The following is a 16,139-nucleotide window of genomic DNA, read 5'->3' as shown; positions in this document are numbered from 1 at the left end:
AACTTTCAACTTTTATCCACGTAGTGTTTTCAAGTGGTATTATTGTTGGTGCAGCTGTCACAAAGTAAACTGGATTGCTTTTTGTTTTCCTCAGAGCCTAGCACCAGGGTTCTTTTTCTGTTGCCAGATAAAGTTTCCTCAGTTACTTCATCCGAATGCCAGTTGCTGAGGATTGTAACTCCAAAGACCTTACACTGATACTTATTTGAAACTGGGGATAGCTAACAATAGCTACCGAGGAAAACAAAAGCACTGTTCTGCTCCTGTTTTGGTTGCACAGTGGTTGACATATTTTCTTTTTGCCACGAATCAAGCCTTTATTTTTCAGGGAAATTGCACCTGTTGGCAGACGGAATGGCATAGTAAAAGCAAGGCTTATAGGGAACCAGGTTAGATGGTGTCGTTATTCTATAGCCATTGCATTGCACTCATAATAAGTTAAAGCGAAAAACTTGCCTATTTCCACTTTATTGGAACTGAACCATCATTAATGTCATCAATTTCACCTGCGCTTATTATACTATGACAAGTCAAAATGTCTGTCTATAGTATGGTGTGGTTAGAGTTAAAGTTTTAGGCCACAAAACATCACTAAATATAAGATGGGTCTAAAAATGCACTATATAGTACGTTGCCAATAGCTGCAGTTTGTTAAAAACATGCTAAAAGGTTTCGATGAAATTAGATGAAGAGTTAGGCCATGGGGCCGAGGGAAAAATTTGTGGTTTATTTGTGCAGATCCCATATTATTTCAAAGGTTTATTAATAAAACAACATTTTAAAAAAGAACAACAATGCTGGTACTTGTATGCAACAATTCTATCATGTGTATTCTGTTTTGTGTATGTGATAATTTAAAAACATTATTACTAAAACAGCACCTCCAGACAATTGTACAACCTTGGTGGAGGTTAAGCTTTGAGTGCTTTCTAGTTTCAGTTTAAACAATTTATGGCTTTGTTTTGTTTATTTCCTTTAAGACAAACAGAAATGAACATACTGACTATGGTTAAAAATAGCCTGTTGCTTATGCCAGCATCTGCAGACAAATAAAAACATACTGTTGAGCCCTGTAGTAATGTTTGTGCTGTGTGATCATCGCCCCACACAAACATTGTTTCATTTCCTGCCACTGGGCTTATTATCTTGCCAATTAGTTTTTGCTAATGCTAATAGATGTCCTAGTGCACTCCAGGACCATTAGCTGGCGCTCTGTGTTAACAAGCATTCAGAGAATTAGAGACATTAAAGGCTACTGCTCAATAAGGATATGGAGAAAATTATTTTTGCAATACTGAACAATAGTTAATGGTGCACGCCAGGAAGCAGAGAAGGAGATTTAATAAACATACCAAATGGTCTGGGAATGGCCTGGTTTATCTGCCACTGTTTCAGGACAGAGTGTGCTGGGAATGAAAACAAAAAAACATTAACAATGATTTGGACAAAATATCAAACTGTTAGATAAATGTGCAACAAAATGAGCTTCTCTTTCAGATCTTCTCGAAAATATTTTGGTGAATTAATACAAACATGTGCTTATCTGTTAAAACTGTACAAATACAGTCATGCATAAATCACTACAATGAGTCAAACATGAATTCCAGAGTATGAAAATAGTAATTGTATAAACAAAATGGCTGTGTTTTGGCCAATAAGATAGATATCACAATACAGGGGTTAGGATTCAGTACATTGTGAAAATTGCAGTGTTTTTTAAATCTAAATTTACGAAAATTGTCAGTGCTAGTAGTGCACTCTTTATGTCTGTTTATGACTATGCCTGTTACATAGGCCCGTGTTCCTTGTGTTAACGCCAGTGATTTGTTGTAACATTGGAGTGGGAGAGTGAAATGTCTGAAGATAGAATATGACGCTGCCATGTAGCGTTTGAGAGTTTAAACACAAAATGAATCACTGCCACGAAACTTTGCATGTAAATTCTTAATTATTTAATTCCTGCTTAAAGGAAATATTATTTTGTGAATGCACTGTTACATAAGGTCAGTCTGTAATAACTTAATTTGTCAGTGTGCACACCTCTCCTCAACCTCAACCTGTCCTGTCTGGTTTTCAATATTTAAAGGTCCAGTGTGAAGGATTTAGAGGCATCTACTGGCAGAAATTATATATAATATTCATGATGATGATGCAGATGTCTGATATGCCGATATGTAACAACTCATCTGACCGATAACTGATACTGATATTGATGTATCCACTTTTTTTGCTACCTAATTTTAGTGATCATCAAGTCTCTATTGTAGTGGAATTAACATCATATTATGCATGCATACTCTTATCATGATGGCCTCCTGGCAGATGGAGACATGAAATACAATACTTTTCAATGTATTTAATATTCACTCATTGTGCAAAATAAGAAAAAGCATGTTGGCTGATTCTGATACTTCATTTTAAAGCCAATCTCAGCCGATACCGATGACGTGCCAATATAATAATGTATCCCTATATATAATTACCAAAATATAAGAATTGTTGTCTTTTGTTACCTTAGAATGAGCCGTTTATGAGCCATGTTGTTGCTACAGTAGCCCAATATGGACAATCCAAGCACTGACTCTAGATAGGACCATTCGGGTTTCATTTTTTTTATGCCAGCTACTGTAGTTCTCCTGCTCACTTTGCAAACAGGAGGAGTTTCAGTTGGTTGCAATCTTCAACCTCACCACTAGATGCCACTAAATCCCTCACACTGGACCTTAAAACACTTACTGGGGTCCGGGCAAACCCTATTGTTTTGCTGCATGCTCTTCTTCTTCTTCTTCCGAGGAAATCATACTTCCCATGCGCGAAAAATCACCAAACTTTGCACAAAGGTCCAGTCCCATGCCAGATTGTCTCAGCTGCAAAAACAGGCCAATAGTCCTGATGGTGGCGCTACAGCAAGCCTCTAAAGTTCAAAATTTTGAAAGTTCACAACAAATCAACCATATGTGCTACAGATTTGCAACTTTCACCAAAATGTAGCCCCAATACTGAAGAAACTTTTGTACATTTAAACCTATTGCAAATTATGAAGTCCATCACTCTGTTTTTTTTTCAAAAACTGTAAAACTTCTTAAACCTATCTCCTCCCACAATTTTTGCTCAATTGACACCAAACTTGCTACAGAACATCTTCTGTCCTACAAAAATGATCCACACAGATTTTTGATTTATCGAAAATTGAGCCTACAGTGCATCAAAATGTTTGACTGTAAACGGTATTGTAAACATATACTTGCAAATTCTTGCTAAATACATTTTCAATGTTGATTAAAAAAAAAATTGACAAAATTTTGGAGTCATGGTAGATGATGTTTGGAAAATATCAGAATTTTATCTCAAAAACTGAATTTTTGACAGCATTTTGAATTTTGCTCTCATGCGAACAGTTGGAGTTAATGCAAAAATGGCATTTTTAAACATCAGTTTTTCACTTATGGAGCCAATAAATCATTGTTAAAAAACAAATTACCAACATCTCCATGCTGTCTCGATGCAATTTGTGTATTTTTGGATTTTTGTCTTAATAACTGAATTTTTGACAGCCATTTGAAATCTGCCTCACACTAACAGCTGCTGTCTTGCACACAGGTGATTGGCTTAGTCAATTTGTGAAGCTACATGTGACATTTCTGTTTGCCAATTAGTTCAGTGAGATAGAGGATGGTTCTTGGTGTTGAAGATTGTGAGTTCAAGCCTCAGCTAAGGCAGAACAGACATTCTAATGTGAAAGTCCTATGTTCAGGCATCATGCTATGTGGATTAGAGACTACTAAGGTTAAAATAATTATGATCCAGGCATTTTTGCAGAGAGACAAATACTCTTTATCAACACTTTTCCCTGTTATCCCTTGTCTCTTTTCCCTGTTTATTTGGCTTAGCTATCAGTCAATATGCAGAGTCTATCCAATAGTTACTTTTATATTTTAAAAAATGATTTCATCTTTGTCACCATGGATAATGTTTAGCTTTAAGCTAAATCAGGCCAGTTTGTTCATAATTGCTAGCAGTTAATGTTATTCTTACTTCCTTGTTCTTGAGTTTTTTCTTTCCTTATCCTTATATTATGAGTCTGATCACTTCAGCCACTCATCCACAATTTGAAGGGCATGCCATAACTATATGATGTAACTTCTGTGTTGTGTGTGTTGCTCAGCTATAATTGACAGTGTTTTTGAGAATTGATACAGTATCACAATACATAATATCAAGTATATATACTGAAGTTTATCGATATGTTCACACATCCCTAATGATCATCAACAAGACTAACAGTCTACAGCCATGCCAGCGTCTCTGTCGGCATGTCGGTGCTTTAAGCAGAATGCTCAAAGCACAAACATTAGGATGAGAACATGCTCATAATGACTACACTAACAGGATAAAGTTTAGCATGTAATATGTTTATCACATTCATCATCTTAGTCTAGCGTGTTAGCTTTCCAGCATTTGCTAATTGAACTAAACATTAAGTACAGCATTTTTGCAGTTATTTAACAAATGACTGGACAAATAAGAAATTTGACCTGGTTGTGGGGCAAGATAAATGTCAACCTCATGGTGGCATTAGAGGAAAAGTCAGGGAATCACCAGAGACATTAGGATTCATCAACTGGAAGTTATGAATGCTGGTACAAAATTTCACATGGTGGATTAACTGACAGATGGACATTGCCATCTGAAGAGCGATGCCACCAGCTTGGCTAAAAATGCACAACACAACAGGCTCAGCATTCAGTTATTTTTAATAATAGTAACTGATTTTAAATTTTGGTTCTGAATAACTTCCAATAGAAATGACCTCCTGAACTTTGTATGAGATACATCCATATAAAGTATGTAGAATAAGAGAAGGCATTGTGATAAAATCTGGCCATAGGAACTATCAGTGAAATCCACTTTTCTCTTTTTTTCACCTCACATCAGAAATCCACTTCTCATTTCTTTTTCAGGTCTTGAAAATACTGTTTGTCATGCTGAAACAGTCGTGCATACACACACAAATACACCACAGCACGTTCAAATCCATGACGCACAAACCAACAGAGAAACACAAGCACCCACAAAGCTCTATACTCACACACACACATGCACACACACAAACGGAGAGAGAAGGATTAGCAGCCTCTAGCCACCCGAGGGGAACGTGACTGTATAAGATGAACATTGTATTTGATCTGTTCTCGTTCAGTCTTGGAGAAAAACCATCAAATACTCTTCTGAGTCGAATCACAGCTACTCATTCACATACTTATGCAGCACAGTGCTTAGTTAGATACAGTGACACTTCACACACTTGTAAAGCATTGAGCAAATTTGCATAGGAAAACGTATAGCGTTTAGTAAGATGAGGAGGGATAGATCTCACTGCATACTGTATCCACCAAGCAGCGGCCGTTGTTTGGATTGTGTGTGAAGTTTATTCCTTCAAGAGGATTTTAAACAGAAAACAGCAGGACCTTTAAGTCTGGTAATAAACCTTACAAGAGGTGGTGAGACGGACGAGGCCATAGTCAGTCAATGGCATTGACTGACAGACCTTTCAGTCACTCAGCCTGAGGCAGACTTATTGCTCATCGACATTAGAAGGGCAGACTCTGCACACTTAAAAAACACTCATTATAGGAAAGGCCAGTAATTAACATTTGCTATACAACCTCCTGGCCTCCTCTGTGGTCAGAAGCCTTTGCTTACCCACATTTACACACACAAAAACATAGTTTTTAATTCCACCTTCTGATATTTAGCCATGATGATATAATAAAGTTGGGAGAAAATACTTCCAGTGAAAACTATTCTCTTCTACAGACAGATATCACAACCTGGCCAAAGAAAATTTAAACTATCTGCAAAGCAAGACACCACTAGATAGATGTATGTGAGAAAATATGTTCCTCTGTAATTTGGGTAAACCGACCCTTAAGCATGAGGATGGTCTAACGGTGATAGAGACCGTCCATCGCTGTGTCAGCTAGGCTCCTCCCCGATGCGTTCTCAAGCAGGACTCTGCTCGGGTATGCTGCTCTGTAGTCTGCCCTCTAATCTCCCCGCAGGAGCGCGAGCTGGAGGAGAATTTCCAATAAGGCATAACAATATTATTGTTGCATAATGACACACCGCTGTGTGTGAATTACTTCCATCGCTGTGATTTCCTGTTCTGTCCTTCAGGTGTGCCGGAGAAGCCAGAGATCGATGGCCTGACGAAGCCTGCCATGGAGGGAGACCACATCACTCTGACCTGCATGACTCAGGGCAGCAAGCCTGCCGCTGACCTGCGCTGGTTCAGAAATGAAAAGGAGGTCAAAGGTGGGTAAAATCTGTATCTGTATGTACATCTGCATCACTGCTATGGGTACACAAACACAGTGTGTGTAATGCATAGACTGCATACAAATAATGGACATAGCCACTGTAATGTCAACCATTGGTTTGTGGACTCCCATTTTAAAGCCTGGTATTGAGCAGTATGACCGTAAACTTGTTGGATTCTTGAAACCAGAGGTTACCTGAGGTGACTCACTCAGAGTCACTCAAAGCGGGCATGCCCTTAACTTAGCTTGGATTACAACACACACAGAGGGAGCGTGACTTTATTCTCTGTTCAGAGCCAAGTGGCCATTTAAGGAACTGCAGTACTTGGCACTTTCATGTTGGCTTCATTTTTTAGCCCTTGATGTTGCTACTTGGTGTGATGTCATACAGACATCTGGGGTTTCACCTTTGCTTCTTTAAAAACATTACATGTAGATTCTTAGAGACAATCAATCAATCAAACATGATACTCCTTATTTAGACTACATATTTGTTATTGTTAGCATTTTTCTCAATGAAGCAATTTAATTACTTTCTATAGTTTTAAAAAGATGAAATTTATCGTGTGTGATCATCTGTAATGTTGCTAAAATGATAATTAGGCTTTACAGATCGACCAGTATTTCCAAGCTATAGTTTCCTTTTGACTTCTCAATTAGGCCCACAATTTTGTAGAGTCATTCCCAAACTCCACTGTGTTGTCAGACACTAAAAAATATTGATTATCACATTTCAGTGTGGCTCAGACCGTGTGTTGTAATAAACAAACAGAGCACAAGTGTGCCAGAAAATATGAATCTGCGTATTACAATACTTTGAAAATGGGCAGAAAGTCTTTTTCATAAAACCAACACCATGAAACTGCTGCAGCTGATGTCTCTACGGTGTATTTTTGTTCCGAACAAGTTGTTTCTAATAGAGCAGATTCAGCATGTGTCCTCTGGCCTGAGACCGATACATTAACCTCCCTTGTTATCAGAGGGCTGTTCTAAATCACACTGACTGGACTACACACCTCATTTCCACCCTGCTCCTGCTCTGTTCTACTTGATGAACCATCCGCTTTGTAATTGTTTGAACGGGAGAGCAAGAGAGAGAGGGAGAGAATGAGAGAGAATATTAAAGAAAAGAGAGCTAGGGACATGAAATGATGAAACAAGGAAGAGAGAAACAGATGCAGTTCTGTATCAAATAAAATTCAGAACCCAGAGGGACAGACTGTCACAGATCATCCGCACTGTTGCAGAACTTTTTTACGAAGGCATCTATGCTCTTTCACAAAGTAGATTAAAGGCAGATAACAAAATGCAAATCACCCTTTTCTAATTTAAATGACTGCAAGTGTAAACAAAGAGATTGAGACGATTGAGAATCACAGGTTTTCTTCTTTTATATTAGAACTGCCAAAAAAACAATGCAGGTTTGGAAAGACACTGTCAGAATCTTTGCGTAACCCAGCAGATCACTAAAACTAAGTAGTGAGAATAACAAGCAGCCAGGTGTTGCACATCTTAAACGCCCAATTAAATGTAGAAAATTTTCAACTTAAATTGCATTTTGGATGCAGAACACACAACACTTCACAGAATTTATTTCACTGCTTTAACAAAAGATTAATAAACCACAAAAATCTTTTTCGTGTGCCAAAGCATGCAACGCTTTTGCTTATTAACTTTGCATAGTAATACCTTCTCTTTGAGCTATCAGGTATTTTTGGGGCTTCTTTGCTGTCACAACAGTGACTGGGTCTGTCTTCTATTGAGCGCCTGTTTCTTCCTATTTTTCAATGACTGTACAAGCAATATAATACAAGTTTGCAATACAAGTTTCTAATAGACACACCTAAAAGGGTATCTTTTCAAACTGGACCCAATTTTTCCATGTTTTTGTGTCAAAGTGACTCATGGGAACAACCAATTTTGAAATTGATCCAATATTGAGCAAAAGGGCTGCAGTGGAGCTACTTGTGGCGTATGCTCCCTCAATGTACGTCCGCTAAAAGTGCTTTTTTTGCCACTGATAGGCTCAGATTGTCATTATAGCTGTGTGGCAACATAAAGGAAAGGATCCCTACATGGATAGACCCTTTTGTTTAAAGATAAGATCCTTTTTGTTTAACTAGAAACAGCCCTGAAATCGCTATATCCAAAGTCACAGACTTCATTTAAATAAGCAGTAATTTTATCATCATAAAACACACTTAATTCCAAGTCGACAAAAACAAAATAAAACTCACAAGTGTCATCTTAGTTTGTCTTTCCGCTATTCTAAAAATTACCTACTCTAGTTTGGTTGAAATAAACCCTTAGTTCACACAGTTAAGTGAAAATTTGCTGACTCTATACATGCTAAAATTGTTGTTTTTTTAAATGTAGTTTGGTGGCTTTGGTGAAAATGAAATGAAGGCTACATCCTGAGACTGAATCAGGATGTTATCTGTTAATAGTCATCTTATCCTTATGCTTACTGACACTGACAAAACCTCACAGTTGTTACTGGAACCTCAATCAACAGTATGAAAGGGAATGCTTGATACTCCTTATAACCATTATCGCACTTTCATAAACAGTGATCGTATTAGTCTTTTACTCATTAAATGCTGGTAATGGGTAGATCCCCAAGTCGCATATTGTTTTTTACATTTTCTAATCTAACTAATCACCATGTTTTAGTGATGTATTACAGTGGTTTGTCACTCCACTTTATACTTCCTCTTATCACCCTTCTGAGGAACATGAAGCTTATAGAGGCAGAATATACACTAATTAGCAGCACGAGTATTTTTCCTTACAGGCTTATTGTGTCTCTGCGGGTGATTATTGCTTCTCCCAGTTGGCCCACTACTGAAAGAAGAACTCCCTGTAAGGCAAATGGAAACATAGCCAGGACTTAACATTCTTTTAATTTACCACGGGAAGTTAACAGGTAGTCAGAGATATCCTTGGTGGTTTGAAGTGAAGGTAGTCTCAGGAGGATACGCCTTCTCATTAAGGTCAGATGCTATAATTCTCTTCCCTCATCTTGGCACACTCCTCCCTTTAATTTGGGTCTTGCACAGTTTTATATCAGTATATTATTCACTGTGACAAGGTTGCAGCTCTTTGCCCGGAAAGGACACGAATAGTGTGTTCAGGATCACCTTTCTGTGTAAATGTAATCTGTACTGCATATTCCCTAAACACTTAACATTGTCGAAACTTATAGTATAGGTGGCAGTTTGTATGTATATATGAGGGTTACTGTGCAGTATGGAAATGTATTAAATTTGTTTTTAGTAATTTCAGGTCTGGATAAGAATGGTTAAAAGAAAAGATGGTTTGGAAAATATTTGTGATTGCCCCAGTCTGTTTCTTAAAGTATAAAATTAGTGAGCTTGATATCATCGAAAACAAGACAAGAGGTATGACATGCAACTAAACACGTAGAGCTTCCTATATGCCTGTGCTTCACAGTCTGCAAAACAGCTCTGCCCAAAATGCCTAATAATTAAACCAAATACAGACATTCTTGCTGAATTAGTTTGAAAAAAAATGTGGCAATGTCTTTGAATTGCGTAAAAACATACTATCATAGATAACCAGATATTCTACTTATGCAGTGATGTAGTCATCAGAGAAGTAAACGGACTATCTTTTCTGTGTAAAATAACCACACCTTTGTGGCTGCGTTCATCATTGTTTCCATAGACGTGGGGTTCCCAACTGCTGAGTTGCGGTCCAAAAGTGGGTCACAGGTCCATGCTGAATGGACCACAGGCTATCGATGCGGAAGGGCCTAAAATGCTGGAGAAGGGCTTAGTTTCAAGTCTATACCACCTTCCAATCAAAAGTTATTTGCGACCATGCCTTCCTGTATCTAGACCTGACTCCTCGAATGTTGAGTTCACCCACTTCCAGTCATCCTAGAAGGTCGGGGGTGGGCTCTATCGATGTGGAAGGGTCCAAAATGGGGGAGTAGAGCTTAATTTCAAGTCTGTACCACCTTCCTATCAAAAGTTATTCATGACCATACCTTCCCATTTGTGGACCTGACTCCTCGACTTTAATTTTTAGTTCAGTGAATTTCTGGCACAAAGCTTTTACTATGAAGTGCTGTTTCCTGCTGTAGAGTGAGTGACTAATAGACAGCTACTTGACAAAGACAGCAAACTAGCTCGATGACATGGCAAAACGCAAGTGTGACACTGAATTTATTAAACTGTGTGGACCTTGAACTAATGACGAAGGAGAAATCTGAACCCTGTGGCTGGACCAGTTGGGAACCACTATAATAGACAATTAACAAGGCTGCACAGATGCTATTAAAATAAAATTATTTAACTTTTTTTCAGCTCATATTCCATTCTTAGTTATAAAAGAGACTAAACAAATAAAAGGGAAAATAATATGAGTATAGGTACGACAGTTTACCTCTTCTCAGACGTCCAACTTTCTGCGCAGGAGTGTGGACTGAATGGTCACAATAGTAATGGATAAATGGATGTCTTCCAAGGGCTAGCTATTTGTACTTAGATGTCAAATATGTTTTGCAAAATCTACAGAGAAGTCTAGAAAAGTGTAAATGGAAAATGTGTAGAAACTCTAATATATAATGATCATCATTTTTCTCTTTAGTAAATCTTAGTAAATCCTGGTAACATTGTCCCAAAACAGAGAGCAGAACCTTGAGACTTTATCCAAATGTCGGATTAGAAGATCCTTGTCACATCTGCTATTGGACTCGTCAAGAATTTTGATCAGAGGCGACGTTTTTGTCCCTCGCTGAATTCACTGAAAAGCTCTCTCGGTGTCTGCCATTACACCCTTTCTACCCCGGCTTAAGCCCAGACAGCTCAGCCTGCTATCTGGCATTAGGGTCTCCCAGGGTCCAGATAAGCAAGCAGATAAGTCCAAATCAATGCTGGTTTTGCACACAATTTTAAGCACATATCATGGTAACTTTCCATTTAATTAACCAGAGTTGGAAGATGATATTGAATCTATGTCATCAGGTCTATTCAGAACGTCTTCTGAGCTTAAAATTTAGGGAGGTAAAGATGTGTTAATCCCACCCACTAACTTTGGACAGAGTGAAGATGAAGTCCAAATTTGATTTTTCAACCACAAAAGGTCACCGCTAATCAAGCCAGATTCATGAACTTTTATATAGATTTTTTCCCTAACTGACCTTGTCACTGTTGTCTTCTTTCTCATATCCATAGAAATTATACATAAAGCAAGTATATATGCTAAAGCTCCTGATGGTGTCAAAGGTGAAGGACGCATTGATCCCCTTGATTAATATCCTGTCTTTCCTGACAAGTAGGTGTCTGCTTTTAATTAGCAATCCGTCGCTCAGTGTGAAGCATTTGTCAGACATATTCAGGGTGTGTCCAGCTCAGGAAAAAGTACATTCTCCAGATTATGATTGACACATTCACACATTTAATTCTTCTCCGCAAACCAGAAATGCATTTCTGCCACTAATTGGTCCCCTTTCTTCATATTAATAAGAAGGTGCAAATTGTTACATGGACAGTCAGTGTGACTTATTATATATGTATCTCACTAATGGAGAGTTTATCTGTGTGCGTGCCACTCTCCGGCAGTCTTTCTTTACATATTTAAATTGACAAAAAAAATAAACATGAAAGCAAGCAAACACAAAGGGCATGTTAATACACAATGTATGCATGCACGTGTCGGTGTATGTGAGTGCACTTGAAGTGTTCATCATCCTGACAGGATCAGGGTGTGTTCAATGCGAAAAGCCATCTGATTGTGGGCGACCATGCTGGGAATAAATGACAATTGTGACATATTGGTGTGGGATCTGGGGGAATAGAGAAGATTATATTACCGGCAGAGCCACTGGAGCGGTCCATCACCCATTCGCATGCAGTTAACGGACACCCTATGCTAAGTGTGTGTGTATCTGAGTATACGTGTGTGCGAGCAAAACAGACAGATGGAGCAGACAGCCCGCATGTAAGGACATAAGCTTGTGTGTGTGGAACGGAATCCAATATTCTTATTTCTCAGTCTCTTTGTCCCTCAGATCCCCTCAGTCCCCACCCAGTAATGATATATTTCTATCTCAGTTACACACCGTAACCCAGAGAGACCTCTGCCAATATCACCACATGTAGCGCTTGTTTACACACCACTGAACCAGGGGGAGCTGTGTGGAGACCAAGCAAGGCAGGAGATGAAATGAATATTTATTTCAAATAAGGGTGGGGATGTTTCGCTATCGGAGTGGTATTATCATACTCTCTGACCTAAACTGTAGAGGTTATTGCTTCATCATGTTACGCGATAACTCTATTCCAAGGGGGCTTAAGGAAGAAAACACAAAGATTTGATTCAAATTCGCTCGCGGTCACATCCCTATTCTGTTGTCAAACTTGTTAGTCAAGGACAAGGAACTATTACGGCGGACATGCTGTGCACTATTTTAGGTCGTTGTCTGCTGACTTCTCAGCACACTATCACTCAAGTCTGCCCGTTCGCTGAGGAATCTAACAGTGACTGGACAACCTTTTCAAAGAGTGCTGGCTATTTCTTCATTTATGGGTAATTGTCCTTGAATATTGTGAGGGAGAACAGAATAAGGTGGCCATCATTATTCCAAGGTTTTCTCTCGAAAAAGAGCTATTGAGGAGAGTAGCTCCTGAAGCGCGTTTGAAAGAGGATGATGTTAAAGTTGATGAGACTGCTTGTGACATTGTGAGCGCTAAGATAAGAATTAAGTTCAGGAATTTAAAGATGTTTTTACTTAAAAGAAAAATACCTTTTCAGTCATTCCGGCAGTGTTAGACAACCTTGCACACTACTTAAAAAGTCTGTGTTGGGACTACATTTACGCTACCCAGCTCCCTGGGGTGCAGTGGATCAATGACCATTAAAGATGTAATTTCAAGATGGCTCCTGCAAGTCACAGTGGCATGAATAAAAGATGTCTAAGTCGTACACACACAAAAACGCATATTCACCTTTTATATTCTGTATACATGTACAGCACAAGCACAAAAGTACTTGCATACGTACACACATTAAATAAGATCTGCTGATATCTACTAGATTGGTATATTAATTATCATCAACATTCAGATGAAGCAGTGCTCTCTGGTTTTATGCTGTTTTACATCTCTTTGAAGCATCACAACTTTAAGGGAGCAGTGTGAAGGATTTAGTGGCATCTAGCAGTGAAGATTGCAGATTACAACTAGCTGAAACTTCTCCCACGTGCCAAGCATGAACTCCCGGTTAGGATTCCTTCAGTGTTCATTGTTCGGAAGGGGCCTCGTTAATAAAACTGTGCACAGGAAAGGTGACTGAAGATAACATACAAAGTACAGAAAGTGCTTACGTACAAAAATATTCTGATCTATAACACAGTGCATACGCTTGTCCCACGGCAGTTTCCCTTTATAAATCAGAATCAACTCGAAATTTGGGGCAAGTGGGCAACCGTCTTGCCCCACCCATAGGTGCCTATAAATGGCCAGTGAAACGCCCTGAATTAATATTCATTAACAAGAAACAGCACAAAGAGGAGCATCCAAACGTAGCAACAAAAGATTAAAAAAAACGAAACTTCGCACGGTGTGAAGTTGAAGTTCTTGTTGGAGAGGTCGATAACAGAAAGACAATGTTGTTTGGTAACTCAGTATGGGCATTAATAAGGCTAAAATGCAGTGGCGTGGCAGCTGCTGGCAGATGCTATAAATGCTGCTGCCTCAGACTGTTTCAGAAGTCAAGAATAAGTGGTCCGATATTAAGGTGTTAAGGCTATTTGCAGTGATTTATTTGGACAGAAAACTGAGGGATGTTTCGCACTGACTGAATTAACACTCTAAGTGGGGAATACAGTTGCCATAATTGTTTGACAAACACTGATTTTCCTGACTCAATTCTTAAAATACGTTTTGTTTTCATAAGTGATGCATCACATCCAGATGCTGTCGCGCAGCAGCATTTATCCAAAATGCCTGCAGATAGAGGTCGGGGTCAGGGCCAATATCCGTGTAAAGCGGTAGTGGCACGTTTTTCAGCTGTGCCACATTGTGCAGCACAGCACCAGCATAGCTTGGTGTCTGCGGTTACTTCTTTGTAACGCCAGGCCCAATGCTGTGCAGAGATCCAGCAGCACTGCACGTGGCAGTTGGAAATGCCTTTTTCTGTGCATATACCACGTTTATAAACGAGGCCCCAGGTGATTAAAACAGGCAAAAACCCTAAGTAGCTTCATGTAAAAAATTTGTATTTCAACAGCGCTGTTTGGCTCACTGCGGGGGGCTGCTAACTAAGGTGGCTGACATGAAAATGTGAATGGCCCTGTCTAGAGCCAGTGTTTGGTTTGTCTGTTCTGGGCTATTGTAGAAACATGGCCGTGCAGTATTGTGATGTCTGTAGATGAGGACCTGCTCCCAGTGTAGATAAAAATGGCTCATAGTAACAAAAACACAGTGATTATTTTCAGGTGATTATACACTAAAGAAAACATACTTATTATATAAATGTCTCCCTATAAACCCTACCCTAAATTTAAGTGAAATTATTTTTGTCAAACTCCCCAAGATGGGTAGAATTAAGAGCAGAAATATCTTTAGCACAATTATCTCATGCACCATCTCTGCTTTCTTTCTTTCTTTCTTTCTTTCTTTCTTTCTTTCTTTCTTTAAACTTGTATCACCTTGATTAAATATGCCCAGGTGGAGGTGTATCTAACGTATTCTCTGTCTCTGGAATCATAAGTGTGTGATCAGGTTAACAGAGTTAGACTTGAGCGCTGTGGCGAAAGAAGAGGACATCAGATTGCTACACCCACTGTCTATGCCCATTAAGAGCAACATCCTGGAGGTGGAGCACCTGTCCAGTTTTAAATGCCAAGGCACCGAGACTGACCAGACCTCTCCTTTTGAGGGCCGGTGAAAAAAGCCCCGTCTTCATGAATCCACAGCAGACATTTCTTAGCTGCGAATGCTCAGGGAGTTTCACGTCAGAAAGGACATCATGACGGGTCTGCCAGGCACTGATAGAAACTCAACAGCGCTCCCTGGTCGTAGTCACCCGTCAGTTAAGCGCACAGTTGGCCTGGTAAGACAGGTCAGGCAGGGGAGGGTGCTTACAGGCTGCCAACAGGACCAGCTCCCTGAACGCTGCACAGTAGCCAGAAAATGTGAGAAGATGGTGGACGGCGCAATATATCATCTCCACACCTCACTGGAGCTGGAGCCTGCTGTGTATTAGTGCTCTTGTTTTAAAGTTTAGTCATACCTACTGCTGTGTGGCTCATCTTAAAGGCAAAGGGAAGCAGACTTGGTAGTTATCTGGTAACATATTGTTTTCTGTTTGCATTGTGAATTTTACAGGACCTAAATGAGTGATTTGTACTGTTACATATTTTGATTATCCTCACCCACAGATGATTTTACATGCAAATTGTTTTAAATCTCAGATGGGATGCAGTTCAGGGTATGTTTAGTCAGCCCTTGGCCCCCCGCTGCCAGGATTAGTCAGCTCTCTCGCTGTTATTGTTGTTGTTGATTCCAAACCCACCCCAGCAGTCCATCTATGTCTCTCTTGTCCGTCCCTCTGTCTTCTCCTCTTGGGTTGTCCCTCTCTCCTGTGAAATGGCATAAAAGGGTCAGATTCTCACTCTTTTACGCCTGTCGTTTCCATTTCTAATCCCCCAAGGCTCTGTCTTGGCTCACACCAACGATGCAGAGCTCTGAGCACCCACCCACAGAACAGTGTGCCGCAGTCACAGCCAAATTCTGCCAGGCTTTTTGTTAAGGAGAGGTTCCACAGGTGAATATGGTAGGATGGTGTGCA

General features: G+C 39.5%; 1 protein-coding gene across 3 annotated transcripts in view; it reads left to right on the top strand.

The window, feature by feature from the left end:
* Positions 1-16,139, top strand: part of cadm2a (cell adhesion molecule 2a) — a 361,176-nt gene that overhangs the window by 305,813 nt on the left and 39,224 nt on the right. For all 3 annotated transcript variants that reach the window (XM_049592823.1, XM_049592825.1, XM_049592824.1), the window contains one exon: positions 6,178-6,315. In XM_049592823.1, coding sequence (XP_049448780.1) covers positions 6,178-6,315 — 138 coding nt within the window. The remainder of the gene's footprint in view (positions 1-6,177; positions 6,316-16,139) is intronic.

This window comes from Epinephelus fuscoguttatus, linkage group LG12, assembly GCF_011397635.1.
Source record: "Epinephelus fuscoguttatus linkage group LG12, E.fuscoguttatus.final_Chr_v1".
NCBI classification, from domain to species: Eukaryota; Metazoa; Chordata; class Actinopteri; order Perciformes; family Serranidae; genus Epinephelus; species Epinephelus fuscoguttatus.
Note: the sequence above shows the minus strand (reverse complement) of the source record. Positions and strands in the feature narration are given on the sequence as shown.